We start from the raw sequence: 19,563 nt of genomic DNA, 5'->3' as shown, positions 1-19,563 counted from the left end.
ACGGTCTAGCTCCATCCTATCTTGCCGATTGTATTGTACCATATGTCCGGGCAAGAAATCTGCGTTCAAAGGACTCCGGCTTATTAGTGATTCCCAAAGCCCAAAAAAAGTCTGCGGGCTATAGAGCGTTTACCATTCGGGCTCCAGTACTCTGGAATGCCCTCCCGGTAACAGTTCGAGATGCTACCTCAATAGAAGCACATAAGTCTCACCTTAAAACTTATTTGTATACTCTGGCCTTTAAATAGACACCTTAAAACTCATTTGTATACCCTAGCCTTTAAATAGACTCCCTTTTTAGACCAGTTGATCTGCCGTTTCTTTTCTTTTACTCCTATGTCCCACTCTCCCTTGTGGAGGGCGTCCGGTCCGATGGCCATGGATGACGTACTTGCTGTCCAGAGTCGGGACCCAGGATGGACCGCTTGCCTGTGTATCGGCTTGGGACATCCCTGCGCTGCTAATCCACCTCCGCTTGGGATGGTTTCCTGCTGGCTCCGCTCGCGGCTGTGTTGGATCCACTATGGATTGACCTTTCACAGTATCATGTTAGACCCGCTCGACACCCATTGCTTTCGTCCTCTCCAAGGTTCTCATAGTCATCATTGTCACCGACGTCCCACTGGGTGTGAGTTTTCCTTGCCCTTATGTGGGCCTACCGAGGATGTCGTTGTGGTTTGTGTTGTGGTTTGTGCAGCCCTTTGAGAGACTAGTGATTTAGGGCTATATAAGTAAACATTGATTGATTGATTGATTTCGCAATATTGCCATATTTTTGCTGAAAGGATTTAGTAGAGAACATAGACGATAAAGTTCGCAACTTTTGGTCGCTAATAAAAAAGCCTTGCCTGTACCGGGAGTAGAAGCCGATGTGCGCGTGACGTCACGGGTTGTGGAGCTCCTCACATCTGAACATTGTTTACAATCATGGCCACCAGCAGCGAGAGCTATTCTGACAGAGAAAGCGACAATTTCCCCATTAATTGGAGCGAGGATGAAAGATTTGTGGATGAGGATAGTGAGAGTAAAGGACTAGAATAAAAAATAAATAAAAAAAGACAAGGGCAGTGGGAGCGATTCAGATGTTATTAGACACATTTACTAGGATAATTAAGGAAAAGCCCTTATCTGCTTATTGTGTAACTAGTGTTTTAGTGAGATTATAAAGTCATACCTGAAAGTAGGAGGGGTGTGATGACCGCCAGTGTCTCTGGGTGAAGCCATGGAGGAGCCAAGAAAGTTGCAGCTGCTTCTTTGACAGCTGCAGGAAGAACGACACAAGCTCCGCTCATGTTTTACGGTAAGAGCCGACTTATTACCACAATTTTCTCACCGAAACCTCACAACAAACAATGAAACACAGGCTGTGTTTCGGTTGCCACAGCCGGCCGAAATACGCCGCTTTCCACCAAATGCGTTCTTCTTTGTAGTATCCATTATTAATTGAACAAATTGCAAAAGATTCAGCAACAGAGATGTCCAGAATACTGTGTAATTATGCGATTGAATCGGACGACTTTTAGCCGTGAGTGGTGCTGGGATCAAATGTCCGCTACAACCAATAACGTCACAAGCACGCGTCAACATAAGCGTCATCATTCCGCGACGTTTCAGCAGGATTCTTCGGCGCGAAATTTAAAATTGCAATTTAGTAAACTAAAGCGGCCGTATTGGCATGTGTTGCAATGTTAATATTTCATCATTGATATATAAACTATCAGACTGCGTGGTCGGTAGTAGTGGGTTTCAGTAGGCCTTTAATACAGTGTTTACGATATTATTGAGGTTTTAATGTGCAGTGGTGGAGCGCTATGGAGCATTATAACGAGAAGTGTCTCATGTTTACCGTCAGTTCATCATTGATTGATTGATTGAAACTTTTATTAGTAGATTGCACAGTTCAGTACATATTCCGTACAATTGACCACTAAATGGTAACACCCGAATAAGTTTTTCAACTTCTTTAAGTCGGGGTCCAGCTGATAACTGATAAAACACAAACAGTATGTATATGATATGAATCGGTCGTAATCAAATAACACCATTAAATTGCATATTTAAATATAATTATAGGTAACTTCATTCTTCTTACAAAAAAAAAAAAAAAAGATAGCCAAATGTTTGGACACACCTTCTCATTTAAATGCGTTTTCGTTATTTTCATGACTACTTACCTTGTAGATTGTCGCTGAAGGCATCAAAATTATGACACCTGTGAAGTGAAAACACTCTCAGGTGACTACCTCTTGAAGCTCATCGAGAGAATGCCAAGAGTGTGCAAAACAGTAACCAGGGCAAAGGGTGGTTGTTTTGAAGAAACTACAATATAAAACGGGTTTTCAGTTATTTCACCTTTTTTTGTTAAGTGTATAACTCCACATGTGTTCATTCATAGTTTTGATTCCTTCAGTGACAATCTACAATGTAAATAGTCATGAAAATAAGGAAAACTCATTGGATCAGAAGGTGTGTTCAAAAGTTTTTTGGCCTGAACTATATATATATATATATACATATATATATTCTAGCTCCATCCTATCTTGCCGATTGTATTGTACCACATGTCCCGGCAAGAAATCTGCGTTCAAAGGACTCCGGCTTATTAGTGATTCCCAAAGCCCCCAAAAAGTCTGCGGGCTATAGAGCGTTTTCATTTCGGGCTCCAGTACTCTGGAATGCCCTCCCGGTAACAGTTCGAGATGCCACCTCATCTGTATACTCTAGCCTTTAAATAGACTCCCTTTTTCGACCAGTTGATCTGCCGTTTCTTTTCTTTTTCTCCTATGTCCCACTCTCCCTTGTGGAGGGGGTCCGGTCCGATCCGGTGGCCATGTACTGCTCGCCTGTGTATCGGCTGGGGACATCTCTGCGCTGCTGATCCGACTCCGCTTGGGATGGTTTCCTGCTGGCTCCGCTGTGAACGGGACTCTCGCTGCTGTGTTGGATCCGCTTTGGACTGGACTCTCACGACTGTGTTGGATCCATTATGGATTGAAATTTCACAGTATCATGTTAGACCCGCTCGACATCCATTGCTTTCCTCCTCTCCAAGGTTCTCATAGTCATCATTGTCACCGACGTCCCACTGGGTCATTATTGTCACCGATGTCCCACTGGGTGTGAGTTTTCCTTGCCCTTATGTGGGCCTACCGAGGATGTCGTAGTGGTTTGTGCAGCCCTTTGAGAAACTAGTGATTTAGGGCTATATAAGTAAACATTGATTGATTGATTGATTGATATATATATATATATATATATATATATATATATATATATATATATATATATATATGAATCACAACTTATTTATTTATGTATTATTTAAGGGTTTTTCTACCGAATGGTTGTTACTTACTATATATATATATATATATATATATATATATATATATATATATATATATATATATACATATATATATATATATATATATATATATATATATCCATTTCGTCCTCCTCGAAGAGCTGGACGAAATGGCTGGGGAGAGGGAAGTCTGGGCTTCCCTGCTTAGGCTGCTGCCCCCGCGACCCGACCTATATTTTTTTATTATTATATAATAAAATATATATTTGAAATATATATAATAAAATAATAATAATAAAAATATATACATATATATACATGTATATATATATATATATATATATATATATATATATATTATTATTATTTATTTAATTGTTTTTTTATTTTTGTTTTTTTCCCCCCATTTCACATTTTATTCTGAGAAAGTAGAGTAGGTCATTTTCTTTTATTTGGATTCTTTTTCAGTCACCTTCCTCCAACTTTCTCCTCCAAGACAATTTATTTTCACTGCTGCACAATCAAAAGACACAAGGCATGAACACTTTGATTTTTTTTTTCCTCATTCCATTTGCACATAGGACAAAAAAGACATGTAAGGCACGTCCACAATGATGTTGATTTTCTTTGTTGGGTTTGTGCGCTGGCTGCGTCTTTTCATGTGCTTCTCACGTCTTGTCAAATACTTTGACAGCGCTCGGTGCTATTATCTGTGCGACAAGAGGATGTGTTTCATGACAAAGAAAAACATTGTACACAGCACAAACATTAGTCTTTGTAAAAAGAAAATGGAACCGTCACATTGGCTGGTGTGCTTCACATTATTGTGAGTTTTCGCGTTGTCTAAACTGTGACATCAGGCACCACGAATCCTTCTGACATGTAAATTGGAACCGCGAAAGTCAAAACTCATTTATTCAATTTCTTTTTACACTTTTGTGAGAGAAACGATTGTCATGAGGTGATTCAAATAATTTCCTTTTCAGTTAAATGTTGTATAATCGTCACAGTTTGACCCTGGGATTGATTATTTCCATTTCGAATTAGTTAGTATCGGTAAAATGTTTTCATCCCACAAACGATTCATTTTTTTAATCCGGTTAACCACACTTATGAATTTGGATTAATCACAATTAGCCAGATTCCTGAATTTGGATTAGTCACAATTAACTGCACTTCTGAGTTAGGTTTTAATCTCGATTAATCACATTGGTGATATTGGTAAATCACGATTAATCACACTCGTGATTTGTGGATTAATAACGATTAACCACACTTGTGAAATTGGATTAATCACGATTATACACACTTTTGAATTTGGATCAATCACGATTATACACACTTTTGAATTTGGATCAATCTCAATTAACCACCCTTCTGAATTTGGATTAGTCTCAAATAACCGCAATTCTGAATTTGGATTAATAACAATGAACTGCACTTCTGAGTTAGGTTTAATTTCGATTAATCACATTTGTGATTTGTGGATTAATCCCGATTAACCACACCTGTGAATTGTAAATTAATCACGATTAACCACACTTGTGAATTTGGATTAATCACAACTATACACACTTTTGAATTTGGATCAATCTCAATTAACCACCCTTCTGAATTTGGATTAGTCATAAATAACCGCAATTTTGAATTTGGATTAATCACAATTAACCACCCTTCTGAATTTGGATTAGTCATAAATAACCGCAATTTTGAATTTGGATTAATCACAATTAACTACCCTTCTGAATTTGGATTAATAACAATGAACTGCACTTCTGAGTTAGGTTTAATTTCGATTAATCACATTTGTGATTTGTGGATTAATCCCGATTAACCACACCTGTGAATTGTAAATTAATCACGATTAACCACACTTGTGAATTTGGATTAATCACAACTATACACACTTTTGAATTTGGATCAATCTCAATTAACCACCCTTCTGAATTTGGATTAGTCATAAATAACCGCAATTTTGAATTTGGATTAATCACAATTAACCACCCTTCTGAATTTGGATTAGTCATAAATAACCGCAATTTTGAATTTGGATTAATCACAATTAACTACCGTTCTGAATTTGGATTAATAACAATTAACTGCACTTCTGAGTTAGGTTTAATTTCGATTAATCACATTTGTGATTTGTGGATTAATCCCGATTAACCACACTTGTGAATTGTAAATTAATCAAGATTAACCATACTTGTGAATTTGGATTAATCCCAACTATACAGACTTTTGAATTTGGATCAATCTCAATTAACCACCCTTCTGAATTAGGATTAGTCATAAATAACCGCAATTTTGAATTTGGATTAATCACAATTAACTACCCTTCTGAATTTGGATTAATAACAATTAACTGCACTTCTGAGTTAGGTTTAATTTCGATTAATCACATTTGTGATTTGTGGATTAATCCCGATTAACCACACCTGTGAATTGTAAATTAATCACGATTAACCATACTTGTGAATTTGGATAAATCACAACTATACACACTTTTGAATTTGGATCAATCTCAATTAACCACCCTTCTGAATTTGGATTAGTCTCAAATAACCGCAATTCTGAATTTGGATTAATAACAATGAACTGCACTTCTGAGTTAGGTTTAATTTCGATTAATCACATTTGTGATTTGTGGATTAATCCCGATTAACCACACCTGTGAATTGTAAATTAATCACGATTAACCACACTTGTGAATTTGGATTAATCACAACTATACACACTTTTGAATTTGGATCAATCTCAATTAACCACCCTTCTGAATTTGGATTAGTCATAAATAACCGCAATTTTGAATTTGGATTAATCACAATTAACCACCCTTCTGAATTTGGATTAATAACAATTAACTGCACTTCTGAGTTAGGTTTAATTTCGATTAATCACATTTGTGATTTGTGGATTAATCCCGATTAACCACACCTGTGAATTGTAAATTAATCACGATTAACCACACTTGTGAATTTGGATTAATCACAACTATACACACTTTTGAATTTGGATCAATCTCAATTAACCACCCTTCTGAATTTGGATTAGTCATAAATAACCGCAATTTTGAATTTGGATTAATCACAATTAACCACCCTTCTGAATTTGGATTAGTCATAAATAACCGCAATTTTGAATTTGGATTAATCACAATTAACTACCGTTCTGAATTTGGATTAATAACAATTAACTGCACTTCTGAGTTAGGTTTAATTTCGATTAATCACATTTGTGATTTGTGGATTAATCCCGATTAACCACACTTGTGAATTGTAAATTAATCAAGATTAACCATACTTGTGAATTTGGATTAATCACAACTATACACACTTTTGAATTTGGATCAATCTCAATTAACCACCCTTCTGAATTTGGATTAGTCATAAATAACCGCAATTTTGAATTTGGATTAATCACAATTAACTACCCTTCTGAATTTGGATTAATAACAATTAACTGCACTTCTGAGTTAGGTTTAATTTCGATTAATCACATTTGTGATTTGTGGATTAATCCCGATTAACCACACCTGTGAATTGTAAATTAATCACGATTAACCATACTTGTGAATTTGGATTAATCACAACTATACACACTTTTGAATTTGGATCAATCTCAATTAACCACCCTTCTGAATTTGGATTAGTCATAAATAACCGCAATTTTGAATTTGGATTAATCACAATTAACTACCCTTCTGAATTTGGATTAATAACAATTAACTGCACTTCTGAGTTAGGTTTAATTTCGATTAATCACATTTGTGATTTGTGGATTAATCCCGATTAACCACACCTGTGAATTGTAAATTAATCACGATTAACCACACTTGTGAATTTGGATTAATCACAACTATACAGACTTTTGAATTTGGATCAATCTCAATCAACCACCCTTCTGAATTTGGATTAGTCATAAATAACCGCAATTTTGAATTTGGATTAATCACAATTAACTACCCTTCTGAATTTGGCTTAGTCACAAATAACCGACATTCCGAATTTGGATTAATCACAATTAACTGCACTTCTGAATTTGGATTTATCACAATTAGCCAGATTCCTGAATGTGGATTAGTCACTATTAACCGCACTTCTGAATTTTGTTTAATCACAATTAACCGCACTTTAGAATTTTGTTTAATCACGATCAATCCTATTTGGGATATTGGATTAATCACAATTAACCACACTTATGAATTTGGATTAATCACAATTAGCCAGATTCCTGAATTGGATTAGTCACAATTAACTGCACTTCTGAGTTAGGTTTTAATCTCGATTAATCACATTGGTGATATTGGTAAATCACGATTAATCACACTTGTGATTTGTGGATTAATAACGATTAACCACACTTGTGAAATTGGATTAATCACGATTATACACACTTTTGAATTTGGATTAATCACGATTATACACACTTTTGAATTTGGATCAATCTCAATTAACCACCCTTCTGAATTTGGATTAGTCTCAAATAACCGCAATTCTGAATTTGGATTAATAACAATTAGCTGCACTTCTGAGTTAGGTTTAATTTCGATTAATCACATTTGTGATTTGTGGATTAATCCCGATAAACCACACCTGTGAATTGTAAATTAATCACGATTAACCACACTTGTGAATTTGGATTAATCACAGCTATACACACTTTTGAATTTGGATCAATCTCAATTAACCACCCTTCTGAATTTGGATTAGTCATAAATAACCACAATTTTGAATTTGGATTAATCACAATTAACTACCCTTCTGAATTTGGATTAGTCACAATTAACTGCACTTCTGAGTTCGGTTTAATCACGATAAATCACATCTGTGATATTGGTAGATCATGATTAACCACACTTGTGATTTGTGGATTAATCACAATTGACCACACCTGTGAATTGTGAATTAATCACGATTAACCACAGTTGTGAATTTGGAGTAATCATTATCATACACACTTTTGAATTTGGATCAATCTCAAACAACAACCCTTCTGAATTTGGATTAGTCACAAATAACCGAAATTCTGAATTTGGATTTATCACAATTAGCCAGATTCCTGAATGTGGATTAGTCACTATTAACTGCACTTCTGAGTTAGGTTTAACCACAATTAATGTGTGATATTGGTAATTCATGATTAATCACACTTGTGAATTTGGATTAATCACGATTATACACACTTGATTATAGATTAATCTCAATTAACCACCCTTCCGAATTTGGATTAGTCACAAATAACCGCAATTCTGAACTTGGATTACCGTAATCACAATTAACTGCACTTCTGAGTTCGGTTTAATCACGATTAATCACATTTGTGATATTCGTAAATCATGATTAACCACACTTGTGATTTGTGGATTAATCACGATTAACCACACTTGTGAATTTGGGTTAATCATGATCATACACACTTTTGAATTTGGATCAATCCCAAACAACCACCCTTCTGAATTTGGATTAGTCACAAATAACCGAAATTCTGAATTTGGATTAATCACAATTAACTGCACTTCTGAATTTGGATTTATCACAATTAGCCAGATTCCTGAATGTGGATTAGTCACTATTAATCACACTTCTGAATTCTGTTTGATCACTATTAACCGCACTTCTGAATTTTGTTTGATCACAATTAACCGCACTTTAGAATTTTGTTTAATCACGATTAATCCTATTTGGGATATTGGATTAATCACAATCAACCACATTTCTAAATGTGGATTAATCACGGTTAAACACAATTTTGAAATTGGAATACATCTCAATTCATCACATTTTTGAATTTGCATTATTCCCAAATAACCAAATGATTTTGGATTTATCATTATCATCCACATTTATGATTTAGCATTAATTACGATTAAACACACGTAATTTTGGATTAATCACGATTAAACACACTTAGTACAAATAAGAAGAACCATGATAAACATTCTGATTTCATTCCATCCATCCATTCATTTTCAAAATAATCTTACTCATCTCACTCTATGAAATGTAACTTACTTCACCGGGTATTATTTATTTACTTATTCATTTTTATTGTGATTATTTACGGAGTGTATTGTGAATAAATTGAGAACAGGAAGTGAACAAAAGTTTTAGCAACTGTTATTAGAGATGTTCGATAAAGGCTGTTTTGCAGATATCCGATATTGTCCAACCCTAATTACCAATTCCGATATCAACCGATACCGATTTTTGCCGATATCTGATATTGTCCAACTCTCTATTACAGGTCCTGATATCAACCGATACCGATGTTTGACGATATCCGATACTCCGATATTATCCAACTCTTAATTACCGATTCCGATATCAACCGATACCGATATATACAGTGGTGGAATTCACACATTATTATGCCTAATTTTGTTGTGATGCCCCACTGGATGCATTAAACAATGTAACAAGTTTTTCAAAATAAATCAACATTTGGAAAAAAATGCTAACATGGCGCTGCCATATTTATTATTCAAGTCACAAAGTGATTTATTTTTTTAACGTGCCTCAAGATATATTGTAGGTCCCGAAAGAGTTAGTGCTGCAAGGAGTTCTGGGTATTTGTTATGTTGTGTTTATGTTGTGTTACGGTGCGGATGTTCTCCCGAAATGTGTTTGTCATTCTTGTTTGGTGTGGGTTCACAGTGTGGCGCATATTTGTAACAGTGTTAAAGTTGTTTATACGGCCACCCTCAGTGTGACCTGTATGGCTGTTCGCAAGTATGACTGGGAGACGCAACTGCTCTGTATTTCTCCTTACGTCCGTGTACCACTCCGTAAAGCGTTTTAAAAAGTCATAAATTTTACTTTTTGAAACCGATACCCATAATTTCCGAAATTACATTTTAAAGCATTTATCGGCCGAATACAATATTATCGGACATCTCTAACTGTTATGTAAAAGAAAAAAGGGGTAGGGTTAAATAAGCTCTGCTTCTTCCTCCTCCTTTTCGAACATGTTGAAAAGAGAAACTGGAAATCGTGATGTTCCAAATAAACTCAAACTCAACTCACTTGTGATTTTAGATTAATCACGATTAAACACACTCGTTTTTTGTTTTATTAATTACGATTCACCACACCTATTATTTATGATTTTGGATTAATCACGATCAATCACAGGCTATTATTACTCGCTTGCATAATTTAAACTTAAAAACAAAAAAAAATGATTTGGACACAAATGTAATTTTATTGTCAGAATCTCGAAGGAACATTTTTAAATGGTTTACTTCAGGGGTGTCCAAAATTTTTTCCACAGAAAAATTTAAGCATGCTGATATGTTTGATTTTCAAACCATAACAAAATATATGGATTTTATTTTTAATGCTTCAGGCTCCTGGGGAGCATAGAGGGTCTCAGTCACTAAAATGTTAAAAATAAGTCAAATTATTATTATTTCTTTTAATTTAATGCTTACAGTAAATCTCTATGTCAACTTGAGGTTGATATAAAGTAAAACCAAAAAGGTTTTATGCCTTTTCTGTCAAAGACAACTTTGTTTTTTATAGTAAAACTAAAATATGCAGTATTTAGATAGATGGATAGTACTTTATTGATTCCTTCAGGAGAGTTCCTTTATGTAGCAATTAAAGCCTTTCAAGATCAATAATGCAGGACACCATTGATTTTAATTATTTAATAGTTTTGAGTAATGTAGTGGAATTTCTGACCTTTATACCATATTTTGTGTCTGTTTTAGTCCAAAAAGAAAGTCTATCTAAAAGCCACTGAATCCTTGGAAGAGCATACGTAGGTGAAAGTTGAACTTGTGGTCGGGCTAACCATTCTACAAAATGTTTTGATTGTATATTATGACTAAGGGATTCAAGGATGTTTCAGAGCAAGCAGTTGCAAAACAACGGGACCTTGACACATGAGGGAAACATATAAAAGGCCAGTAGACCAATATTATGTTATGATTCGCATGATTTCGATCATCCACGTCTCTCCGGAAGGACGTTGTCTGTCTGCATGGGCAATTCAATCCAATTCTGTACTTTTGATTATGGGTAAATACAATTTTTGTACTAAAACCACTTTGTTTGCTGTTTAACCTTCCTCTTGTGTTAGCTTTCTGTTACCATCTCTTATGTTAACGGGTCGGTTTTGACCCATGTCTTAAATCAGCTGTAAAATACACTAAAAACAATTATCTATCATCCAATTTGTTTCTCATCTCTTGGTTACCTCGTTAGGCTTCCTTATCCTTGAAAATATTGGTTTTAATATTTTTGGTTTGGGCCATTGGGCCTTTTTTTGTCAGTATACCCCTCGATTTCAATTTTTAAAAATGGTAAAACGGACCTCAAAAGAATCATATACATAAAAAAAAAGGTTGTTGTGTTACCTAACTATTACTAAGGGGTATTAGAACACATCTCTTAAATAAATGTGTTTTATTTATTTTTTCATTTTAAGAATTTTAACTATAGTAACATCTATGGTGTTACGGGTCAATTTCGACCCATATATATTTACTTCAAGAAAAAGGCTAAAAAGTTTTTTTTTTCAGCAACAGAAATCCAACATCAAACAAAAAAACAACCAATCAAGCAAATGAAACCAAGAGAAATAAATTACTAGTTCCAAAACTAATAAAAAACAAAATCAGAGTGGCAAAAAGTGACACTTTTAGTGTCCGTCTTTTGTTTGTTTTTGTACAGGATAACAAGGTAAAATGAGAATCCACTAAAGCTCACATGATTGGGCGAGGAGCTGGCTGTCAGTGTGTTCAGTTTTGGCTCTTATCATTGCTTTATCATCTTATTTTTATAACTGGGTCGAAACCGACCCTAACAACACCAAGGGCATAATTTCTACCAGAGCATTTTATAATTTAGTGAAAAAAATTAAAATGTTTTATTTTGTTGACAAAGAGGTTCCTGACAAAGTCAAAAAGCTTTGATGGAAAAAAATAAATGTATGTGGTGTTTTTATGCATTTAAAAACTAAAACGGGTCGGTGCCGACCCTAACACAAGACGAAGGTTAAGCTTCGGGCCATCCACCACAGTAATGACAGTGAAAAGTTAAATAAAATCCTACTAAATATATTTCAGATCCGAAAGGTTCCCCACTCATAAAGTGATACATTTTTATTTATTTTTAAAAAACTTTTAACACTTAAATTTCAGGATCAACTTCCGATATATCTGTCGATTTTAAGTTTGAACTATTATTTTGTTAGTTTTATGCTCTTTTGTCAAAACTTTGATGTTTTTATATGGCAACCACACAACATATGCAATTTTTTTTCCACAGAAAACATTTTAAAGTGATCATTTTTAAGTAATAATTCATTATAACATAGATTTTTTTTTGTTTGTGTCAACATTGCCACTTTTTTTCATTAGATTTCACCTCATTCCACTTTTTTTTTAAATGTTTTTTTTTATTAAATTTTTGCAATACTATCAATTTTGCAATTTTTTGAAGAATGTGTGTTGGGCCGGTAAACGATTAGCTGCGGGCCGCACTTTGGACACCCCTGGTTTACTTTAATGTACATCCGCCATCTACTCAACACTTTTATCTAAAGAACCATCAGGGCTATTTTGGAGTAAAAAAATGTCTGTTTTTAATTGAAACAAATTAGAGTTTGGAGCTTTTAGTGTTTTGTGGCAGGCAAGTAAAAAGCAGAGTGATGATAGATGAAGGCAAAGGACCAGAATGAGATGAGTCACACACCAGGTAGACAATACACACGCTCGGCTGTGCTTCCTCAGTATTCCCAGAGGGTGGCGCTGTCCAGGGAGTCGGCGATAGCCTTGAGCCCCCCGGCGTGGTCTCCTTTTAGATACTTCCCCCCCGACACACGCACCGCCATCTTGTTGAGGTCGCAGAACTCAAAGAGAAAGTGTGTGGGAGAGCCCTCGCCGCACGACACCGCCGAGTCATCGCCGACACGCCAGTACTTCCCCTGCCAATCTGCGAAAAACACGTTTGGCGTACTTACTACAAAATTAGGAGATAGACTTAGATAAAATAATATAGAGTAGGGTTACAATTGCAATAAACTAAGCTAAGCCAATATAGGCTAAATTAGGCTAAGGCAGTCTAAAATAAACTAGGCTAAACTAAACTACGATAGAATAAAGTATGTTAAGATAAAACAATGTAAACTCGGGTAAACTACGTTAAACTAAAATGCTAGGCTACGATAGAATAAAATAAACAAAAGTTATCTGGGCTAAACTACAGTAAGATAAGATAGAGTGAGAAAAAGACTATGCTAAGGTAAAACTAAAATAAGCTTAAGTCTAAATAATATAGAGTGGGGTCGAATGCTAGAAGCTAGATTAAACTAGACTATACAAAGCTAAATAACAATAGAATAAAATATGCCAAGATAAAGTAAAAGAGTAGGCCAAACTACGTCAAGCTAAGCTAAAAAACAAAGCTAAAATACAAAATAAAGAGATATAAACTAAGATAAAATAATAACGAATAGGTTCAAACGCAATAAACTAAGCTGAGCCAAGATAGGCTAAATTAGGCTAAGGCAGTCTAAACTAAACTAGGCTAAACTAAACTTCGAAAGAATAAAGTATGTTAAGATAAAACAATGTAAACTCGGGTAAACTACTTTAAACTAAAATGCTCGGCTACGATAGAATAAACTAAACAAAAGTTATCTGGGCTAAACTACAGTAAGATAAGATAGGGTGAGATAAAGAATATGCAAAGGTAAAACTAAAATAAGCTTAAGTTTAAATAATATAGAGTGGGCTGGAATGCTAGAAACTAGACTAAACTAGACTATACAAAGCTAAGTCACAATAGAATAAAATATGCCAAGATAAAGTAAAAGAGTAGGCCAAACTACGTCAAGCTAAGCTAAAATACAAAATAAAGAGATATAGACTAAGATAAAATAATAATGTATAGGTTCAATTGCAATAAACTAAGCTAAACCAAGATTGGCTAAATTAGGCTAAGGCAGTCTAAACTAAACTAGGCTAAACTAAACTACGATAGAATAAAGTATGTTAAGATAAAACAATGTAAACTCGGGTAAACTACGTTAAACTAAAATGCTAGGCTACGATAGAATAAACTAAACAAAAGTTATCTGGGCTAAACTACAGTAAGATAACATAGGGTGAGATAAAGACTATGCTAAGGTAAAACTAAAATAAGCTGAAGTTGAAATAATATAGAGTGGGCTCGAATGCTGGAAAAACTAGACTATACAAAGCTAAGTAACAATAGAATAAAATATGCCAAGATAAAGTAAAAGAGTAGGCCAAACTACGTCAAGCTAAGCTAAAAAACTAAGCTAAAATACGAAATAAAGAGATATAAACTAAGATAAAATAATAACGAATAGGTTCAATTGCAATAAACTAAGCTAAGCCAAGATAGGCTAAATTAGGCTAAGGCAGTCTAAACTAAACTACGATAGAGTAAAGTATGTTAAGATAAAACAATGTAAACTCGGGTAAACTACGTTCAACTAAAATGCTAGGCTACGATAGAATAAACTAAACAAAAGTTATCTGGGCTAAACTATAGTAAGATAAGATAGGGTGAAATAAAGACTATGCTAAGGTAAAACTAAAATAAGCTTAAGTTTAAATAATATAGAGTGGGCTCAAATGCTAGAAACTAGACTAAACAAAGATAAGTAACAATAGAATGAAATATGCCAAGATAAAGTAAAAGAGTAGGCCAAACTACGTCAAGCTAAGCTAAAAAAACGAAGCTAAAATACAAAATAAAGAGATATAAACTAAGATAAAATAATAACGAATAGGTTCAATTGCAATAAACTAAGCTAAGCCAAGATAGGCTATATTAGGCTAAGGCAGTCTAAACTAAACTAGGCTAAACTAAACTACGATAGAATAAAGTATGTTAAGATAAAACAATGTAAACTCGGGTAAACTACGTTAAACTAAAATGCTAGGCTACGATAGAATAAACTAAACAAAAGTTATCTGGGCTAAACTACAATAAGATAAGATAGGGTGAGATAAAGTCTATGCTAAGGTAAAACTAAAATAAGCTTAAGTTTAAATAATATAGAGTGGGCTGGAATGCTAGAAACTAGACTAAACAAGACTATACAAAGCTAAGTAACAATAGAATAAAATATGCCAAGATAAAGTAAAAGAGTAGGCCAAACTACGTCAAGCTAAGCTAAAAAACAAAGCTAAAATACAAAATAAAGAGATATAAACTAAGATAAAATAATAACGAATGGGTTCAATTGCAATAAACTAAGCTGAGCCAAGATAGGCTAAATTAGGCTAAGGCAGTGTAAACTAAACAAGGCTAAACTAAACTACAATAGAGTAAAGTATGCTAAGATAAAACAATGTAAACTCGGGTAAACTACGTTAAACTAAAATGCTCGGCTCCGATAGAATAAACTAAACAAAAGTTTTCTGAGCTAAACTACAATAAGATAAGATAGGGTGAGATAAAGACTATGCTAAGGTAAAACTAAAATAAGCTTAAGTTTAAATAATATAGAGTGGGCTCGAATGCTGGAAAAACTAGACTAAACTAGACTATACAAAGCTAAGTAACAATAGAATAAAATATGCCAAGATAAAGTAAAAGAGTAGGCCAAACTACGTCAAGCTAAGCTAAAAATCAATGCTAAAATACAAAATAAAGAGATATAAACTAAGATAAAATAATAACGAATAGATTCAATTGCAATAAACTAAGCTAAGCCAAGATAGGCTAAATTAGGCTAAGGCAGTCTAAACTAAACTAGGCTAAACTAAACTACGATAGAGTAAAGTATGCTAAGATAAAACAATGTAGACTCGGGTAAACTACGTTCAACTAAAATGCTAGGCTACGATAGAATAAACTAAACAAAAGTTATCTGGGCTAAACTATAGTAAGATAAGATAGGGTGAAATAAAGACTATGGTAAGGTAAAACTAAAATAAGCTTAAGTTTAAATAATATAGAGTGGGGTCGAATGCTAGAAGCTAGACTAAACTAGACTATACAAAGCTAAGTAACAATAGAATAAAATATGCCAAGATAAAGTAAAAGAGTAGGCCAAACTACGTCAAGCTAGGCTAAAAAACAAAGCTAAAATACAAAATAAAGAGATATAGACTGAGATAAAATAATAATGTATAGGTTCAATTGCAATAAACTAAGCTAAGCCAAGATAGGCAAAATTAGGCTAAGGCGGTCTAAAATAAACTAGGCTAAACTAAACTACGATAGAATAAAGTATGTTAAGATAAAACAATGTAAACTCGGGTAAACTACGTTAAACTAAAATGCTAGGCTACGAGAGAATAAACTAAACAAAAGTTATCTGGGCTAAACTATAGTAAGATAAGATAGGGTGAAATAAAGACTATGCTAAGGTAAAACTAAAATAAGCTTAAGTTTAAATAATATAGAGTGGGCTCAAATGCTAGAAAACTAGACTAAACAAAGATAAGTAACAATAGAATGAAATATGCCAAGATAAAGTAAAAGAGTAGGCCAAACTACGTCAAGCTAAGCTAAAAAAACGAAGCTAAAATACAAAATAAAGAGATATAAACTAAGATAAAATAATAACGAATAGGTTCAATTGCAATAAACTAAGCTAAGCCAAGATAGGCTAAATTAGGCTAAGGCAGTCTAAACTAAACTAGGCTAAACTAAACTACGATAGAATAAAGTATGTTAAGATAAAACAATGTAAACTCGGGTAAACTACGTTAAACTAAAATGCTAGGCTACGATAGAATAAACTAAACAAAAGTTATCTGGGCTAAACTACAATAAGATAAGATAGGGTGAGATAAAGTCTATGCTAAGGTAAAACTAAAATAAGCTTAAGTTTAAATAATATAGAGTGGGCTGGAATGCTAGAAACTAGACTAAACAAGACTATACAAAGCTAAGTAACAATAGAATAAAATATGCCAAGATAAAGTAAAAGAGTAGGCCAAACAACGTCAAGCTAAGCTAAAAAAACAAAGCTAAAATACAAAATAAAGAGATATAAACTAAGATAAAATAATAACGAATGGGTTCAATTGCAATAAACTAAGCTGAGCCAAGATAGGCAAAATTAGGCAAAGGCAGTCTAAACTAAACAAGGCTAAACTAAACTACAATAGAGTAAAGTATGCTAAGATAAAACAATGTAAACTCGGGTAAACCACGTTAAACTAAAATGCTCGGCTCCGATAGAATAAACTAAACAAAAGTTATCTGGGCTAAACTACAGTAAGATAAGATAGGGTGAGATAAAGACTATGCTAAGGTAAAACTAAAATAAGCTTAAGTTTAAATAATATAGAGTGGGCTCGAATGCTGGAAAAACTAGACTAAACTAAACTATACAAAGCTAAGTAACAATAGAATAAAATATGCCAAGATAAAGTAAAAGAGTAGGCCAAACTACGTCAAGCTAAGCTAAAAATCAATGCTAAAATACAAAATAAAGAGATATAAACTAAGATAAAATAATAACGAATAGATTCAATTGCAATAAACTAAGCTAAGCCAAGATAGGCTAAATTAGGCTAAGGCAGTCTAAACTAAACTAGGCTAAACTAAACTACGATAGAATAAACTAAACAAAAGTTATCTGGGCTAAACTAAGATAAGATAGGGTGAGGACAAACATATTCACATTCTACCTTTGATGGCATACGCTCCGTTGATGAACTCCAGCTGGAAAACGTCGTAGGACGCCCGGTTGGAATCCAGCGTGGCCACGACGCCGGCCTTACGGGCGCCGATGAAGCCGTGCTCACCGCGGAGGACGATGATTGGACGGTTGATCAGCTTCATCAGGAAGTGCTCCGCCTCACCTGAGGGACAGAAACTCGTTAGTGTCTTTTGAGCCGACGTACGTTAAAGATTTTGATTTATATCATAATAAATCCTGGATTGTTTAGCAAGATATGAGCGTGTCGGAATAATTTTATCTAAGTTAGCACACAACGTTGTGTTTCAATGAGTTTCCGGCGAGAGGACAAAAGCTGTCTTTGATCCTACCAAGAAGAAGGCTCGTAAAACTCCCCTGTGTAGGATGGGAAGCAACATGAAGGTGTTCTGTTTCTTTGATGTATTGTAATCCACAGAAAGATTTTGTCTTGACCCGAGAACTACGAAGCGGAGAGGAAGCAGGACCAGACTATCTTTCAGGCGACCTTTTCTTTGAACTGTTTTGTAATCAAAGGCGATGTCTGTTTACGACCCCCGTCCCTTTAGAAACAGCTGTTGCCATGTAATCAGGTAAACGTCCAAATAAAAGGGGGAGGCGTACAATCTTTGGTCAGAGCGCGGTGACAGAGGTGTACGCGTTTCTCCTCATTGAGCCAAATTTAATTCGGTCTCTGTTTAATTCCTTGCTTTTTGTCTTGTTTTATAGATTTCATCAGAGTGATTTTTAAAGTTAAAAGCCTACTGATATGAGATCTTCATATTTAAACGGGGATAGCAGGTCCATTCTATGTGTCATACTTGATCATTTCGCGGTATTGCCATATTTTTGCTGAAAGGATTTAGGAGAGAACATCCACGATAAAGTTCGCAACTTTTGGTCGCTAATAAAAAAAGCCTTGCCTGTACCGGAAGTAGCAGACGATGTGCGCTCGACATCACGGGTTGTGGGGCTCCTCAAATCTGAACATTGTTTACAATCATGGCCACCGGCAACGAGAGCGATTCGGACCAAGAAAGCGACCATTTCCCCGTTAATTTGAGCGAGGATGAAAGAGTCGTAGATGAGGAAAGTGAGAGTGAAGGACTAGAAAAAAAAAAGACGAGGGCAGTGGGAGCGATTCAGATGTTATTAGACATATTTACTAGGATAATTCTGGAAAATCCCTTATCTGCTTATTGTGTTACTAGTGTTTAGGTGAGATTATATGGTCGTACCTGAAAGTCGGAGGGGTGTGGTCACCGCCAGTGTCTTCGATGGAAGCCACGTTTCTCGACGAGGCAAGGCAGCCGGGCTGAGATTTTTTTCCCCCCTCCTCCACGGTTGGGGGCAGCCGTTGGGAGGAGGCAAGAGAGTCCGCAGCTGCAGGACAGGAGGCGAGGCACGACGCAAGCTCTCCGCTCATAACTATGGTAAGAGCCGACTTATTACCACCGTTCCTTTGGAAACAGCAGTTGCCATGTAATCAGGGAACGTCCAAATAAAAGAGGAGGCGTACAATCTTTCGTCAGACTGTGGTGAAACTGTGCAAGGGTACAGGTGTACGCGTTTCTCCTCATTGAGCCAAATTTAAATCTGTCTCTGTTTAATTCCTTGCT

At 34.9% G+C, this 19,563-nt stretch overlaps 1 protein-coding gene across 2 annotated transcripts in view; it reads right to left on the bottom strand.

The window, feature by feature from the left end:
* Positions 1-3,736: 3,736 nt before the first annotated feature.
* The window catches only part of fscn1b (fascin actin-bundling protein 1b), a 29,634-nt gene continuing 13,807 nt past the window's right edge, over positions 3,737-19,563 (bottom strand). The window contains exons 4-6 of one of the 2 annotated variants that reach the window (XR_009808520.1): positions 17,937-18,110; positions 7,143-13,248; positions 3,737-7,108 (exon numbers count right to left, since the gene is read on the bottom strand). Coding sequence is in view for 1 of the 2 variants with exons in the window: in XM_061913681.1 (XP_061769665.1) it covers positions 13,043-13,248; positions 17,937-18,110 (380 nt within the window). In the remaining variant the exon portion in view is untranslated. Of the gene's footprint in view, positions 13,249-17,936; positions 18,111-19,563 lie in introns of both variants that reach the window. The other variant, XM_061913681.1, reaches the window with a different exon arrangement.

This window comes from Nerophis ophidion, linkage group LG01 (assembly GCF_033978795.1).
Source record: "Nerophis ophidion isolate RoL-2023_Sa linkage group LG01, RoL_Noph_v1.0, whole genome shotgun sequence".
NCBI lineage: Eukaryota > Metazoa > Chordata > Actinopteri > Syngnathiformes > Syngnathidae > Nerophis > Nerophis ophidion.
This window is presented reverse-complemented; position numbering and strand designations above follow the sequence as displayed.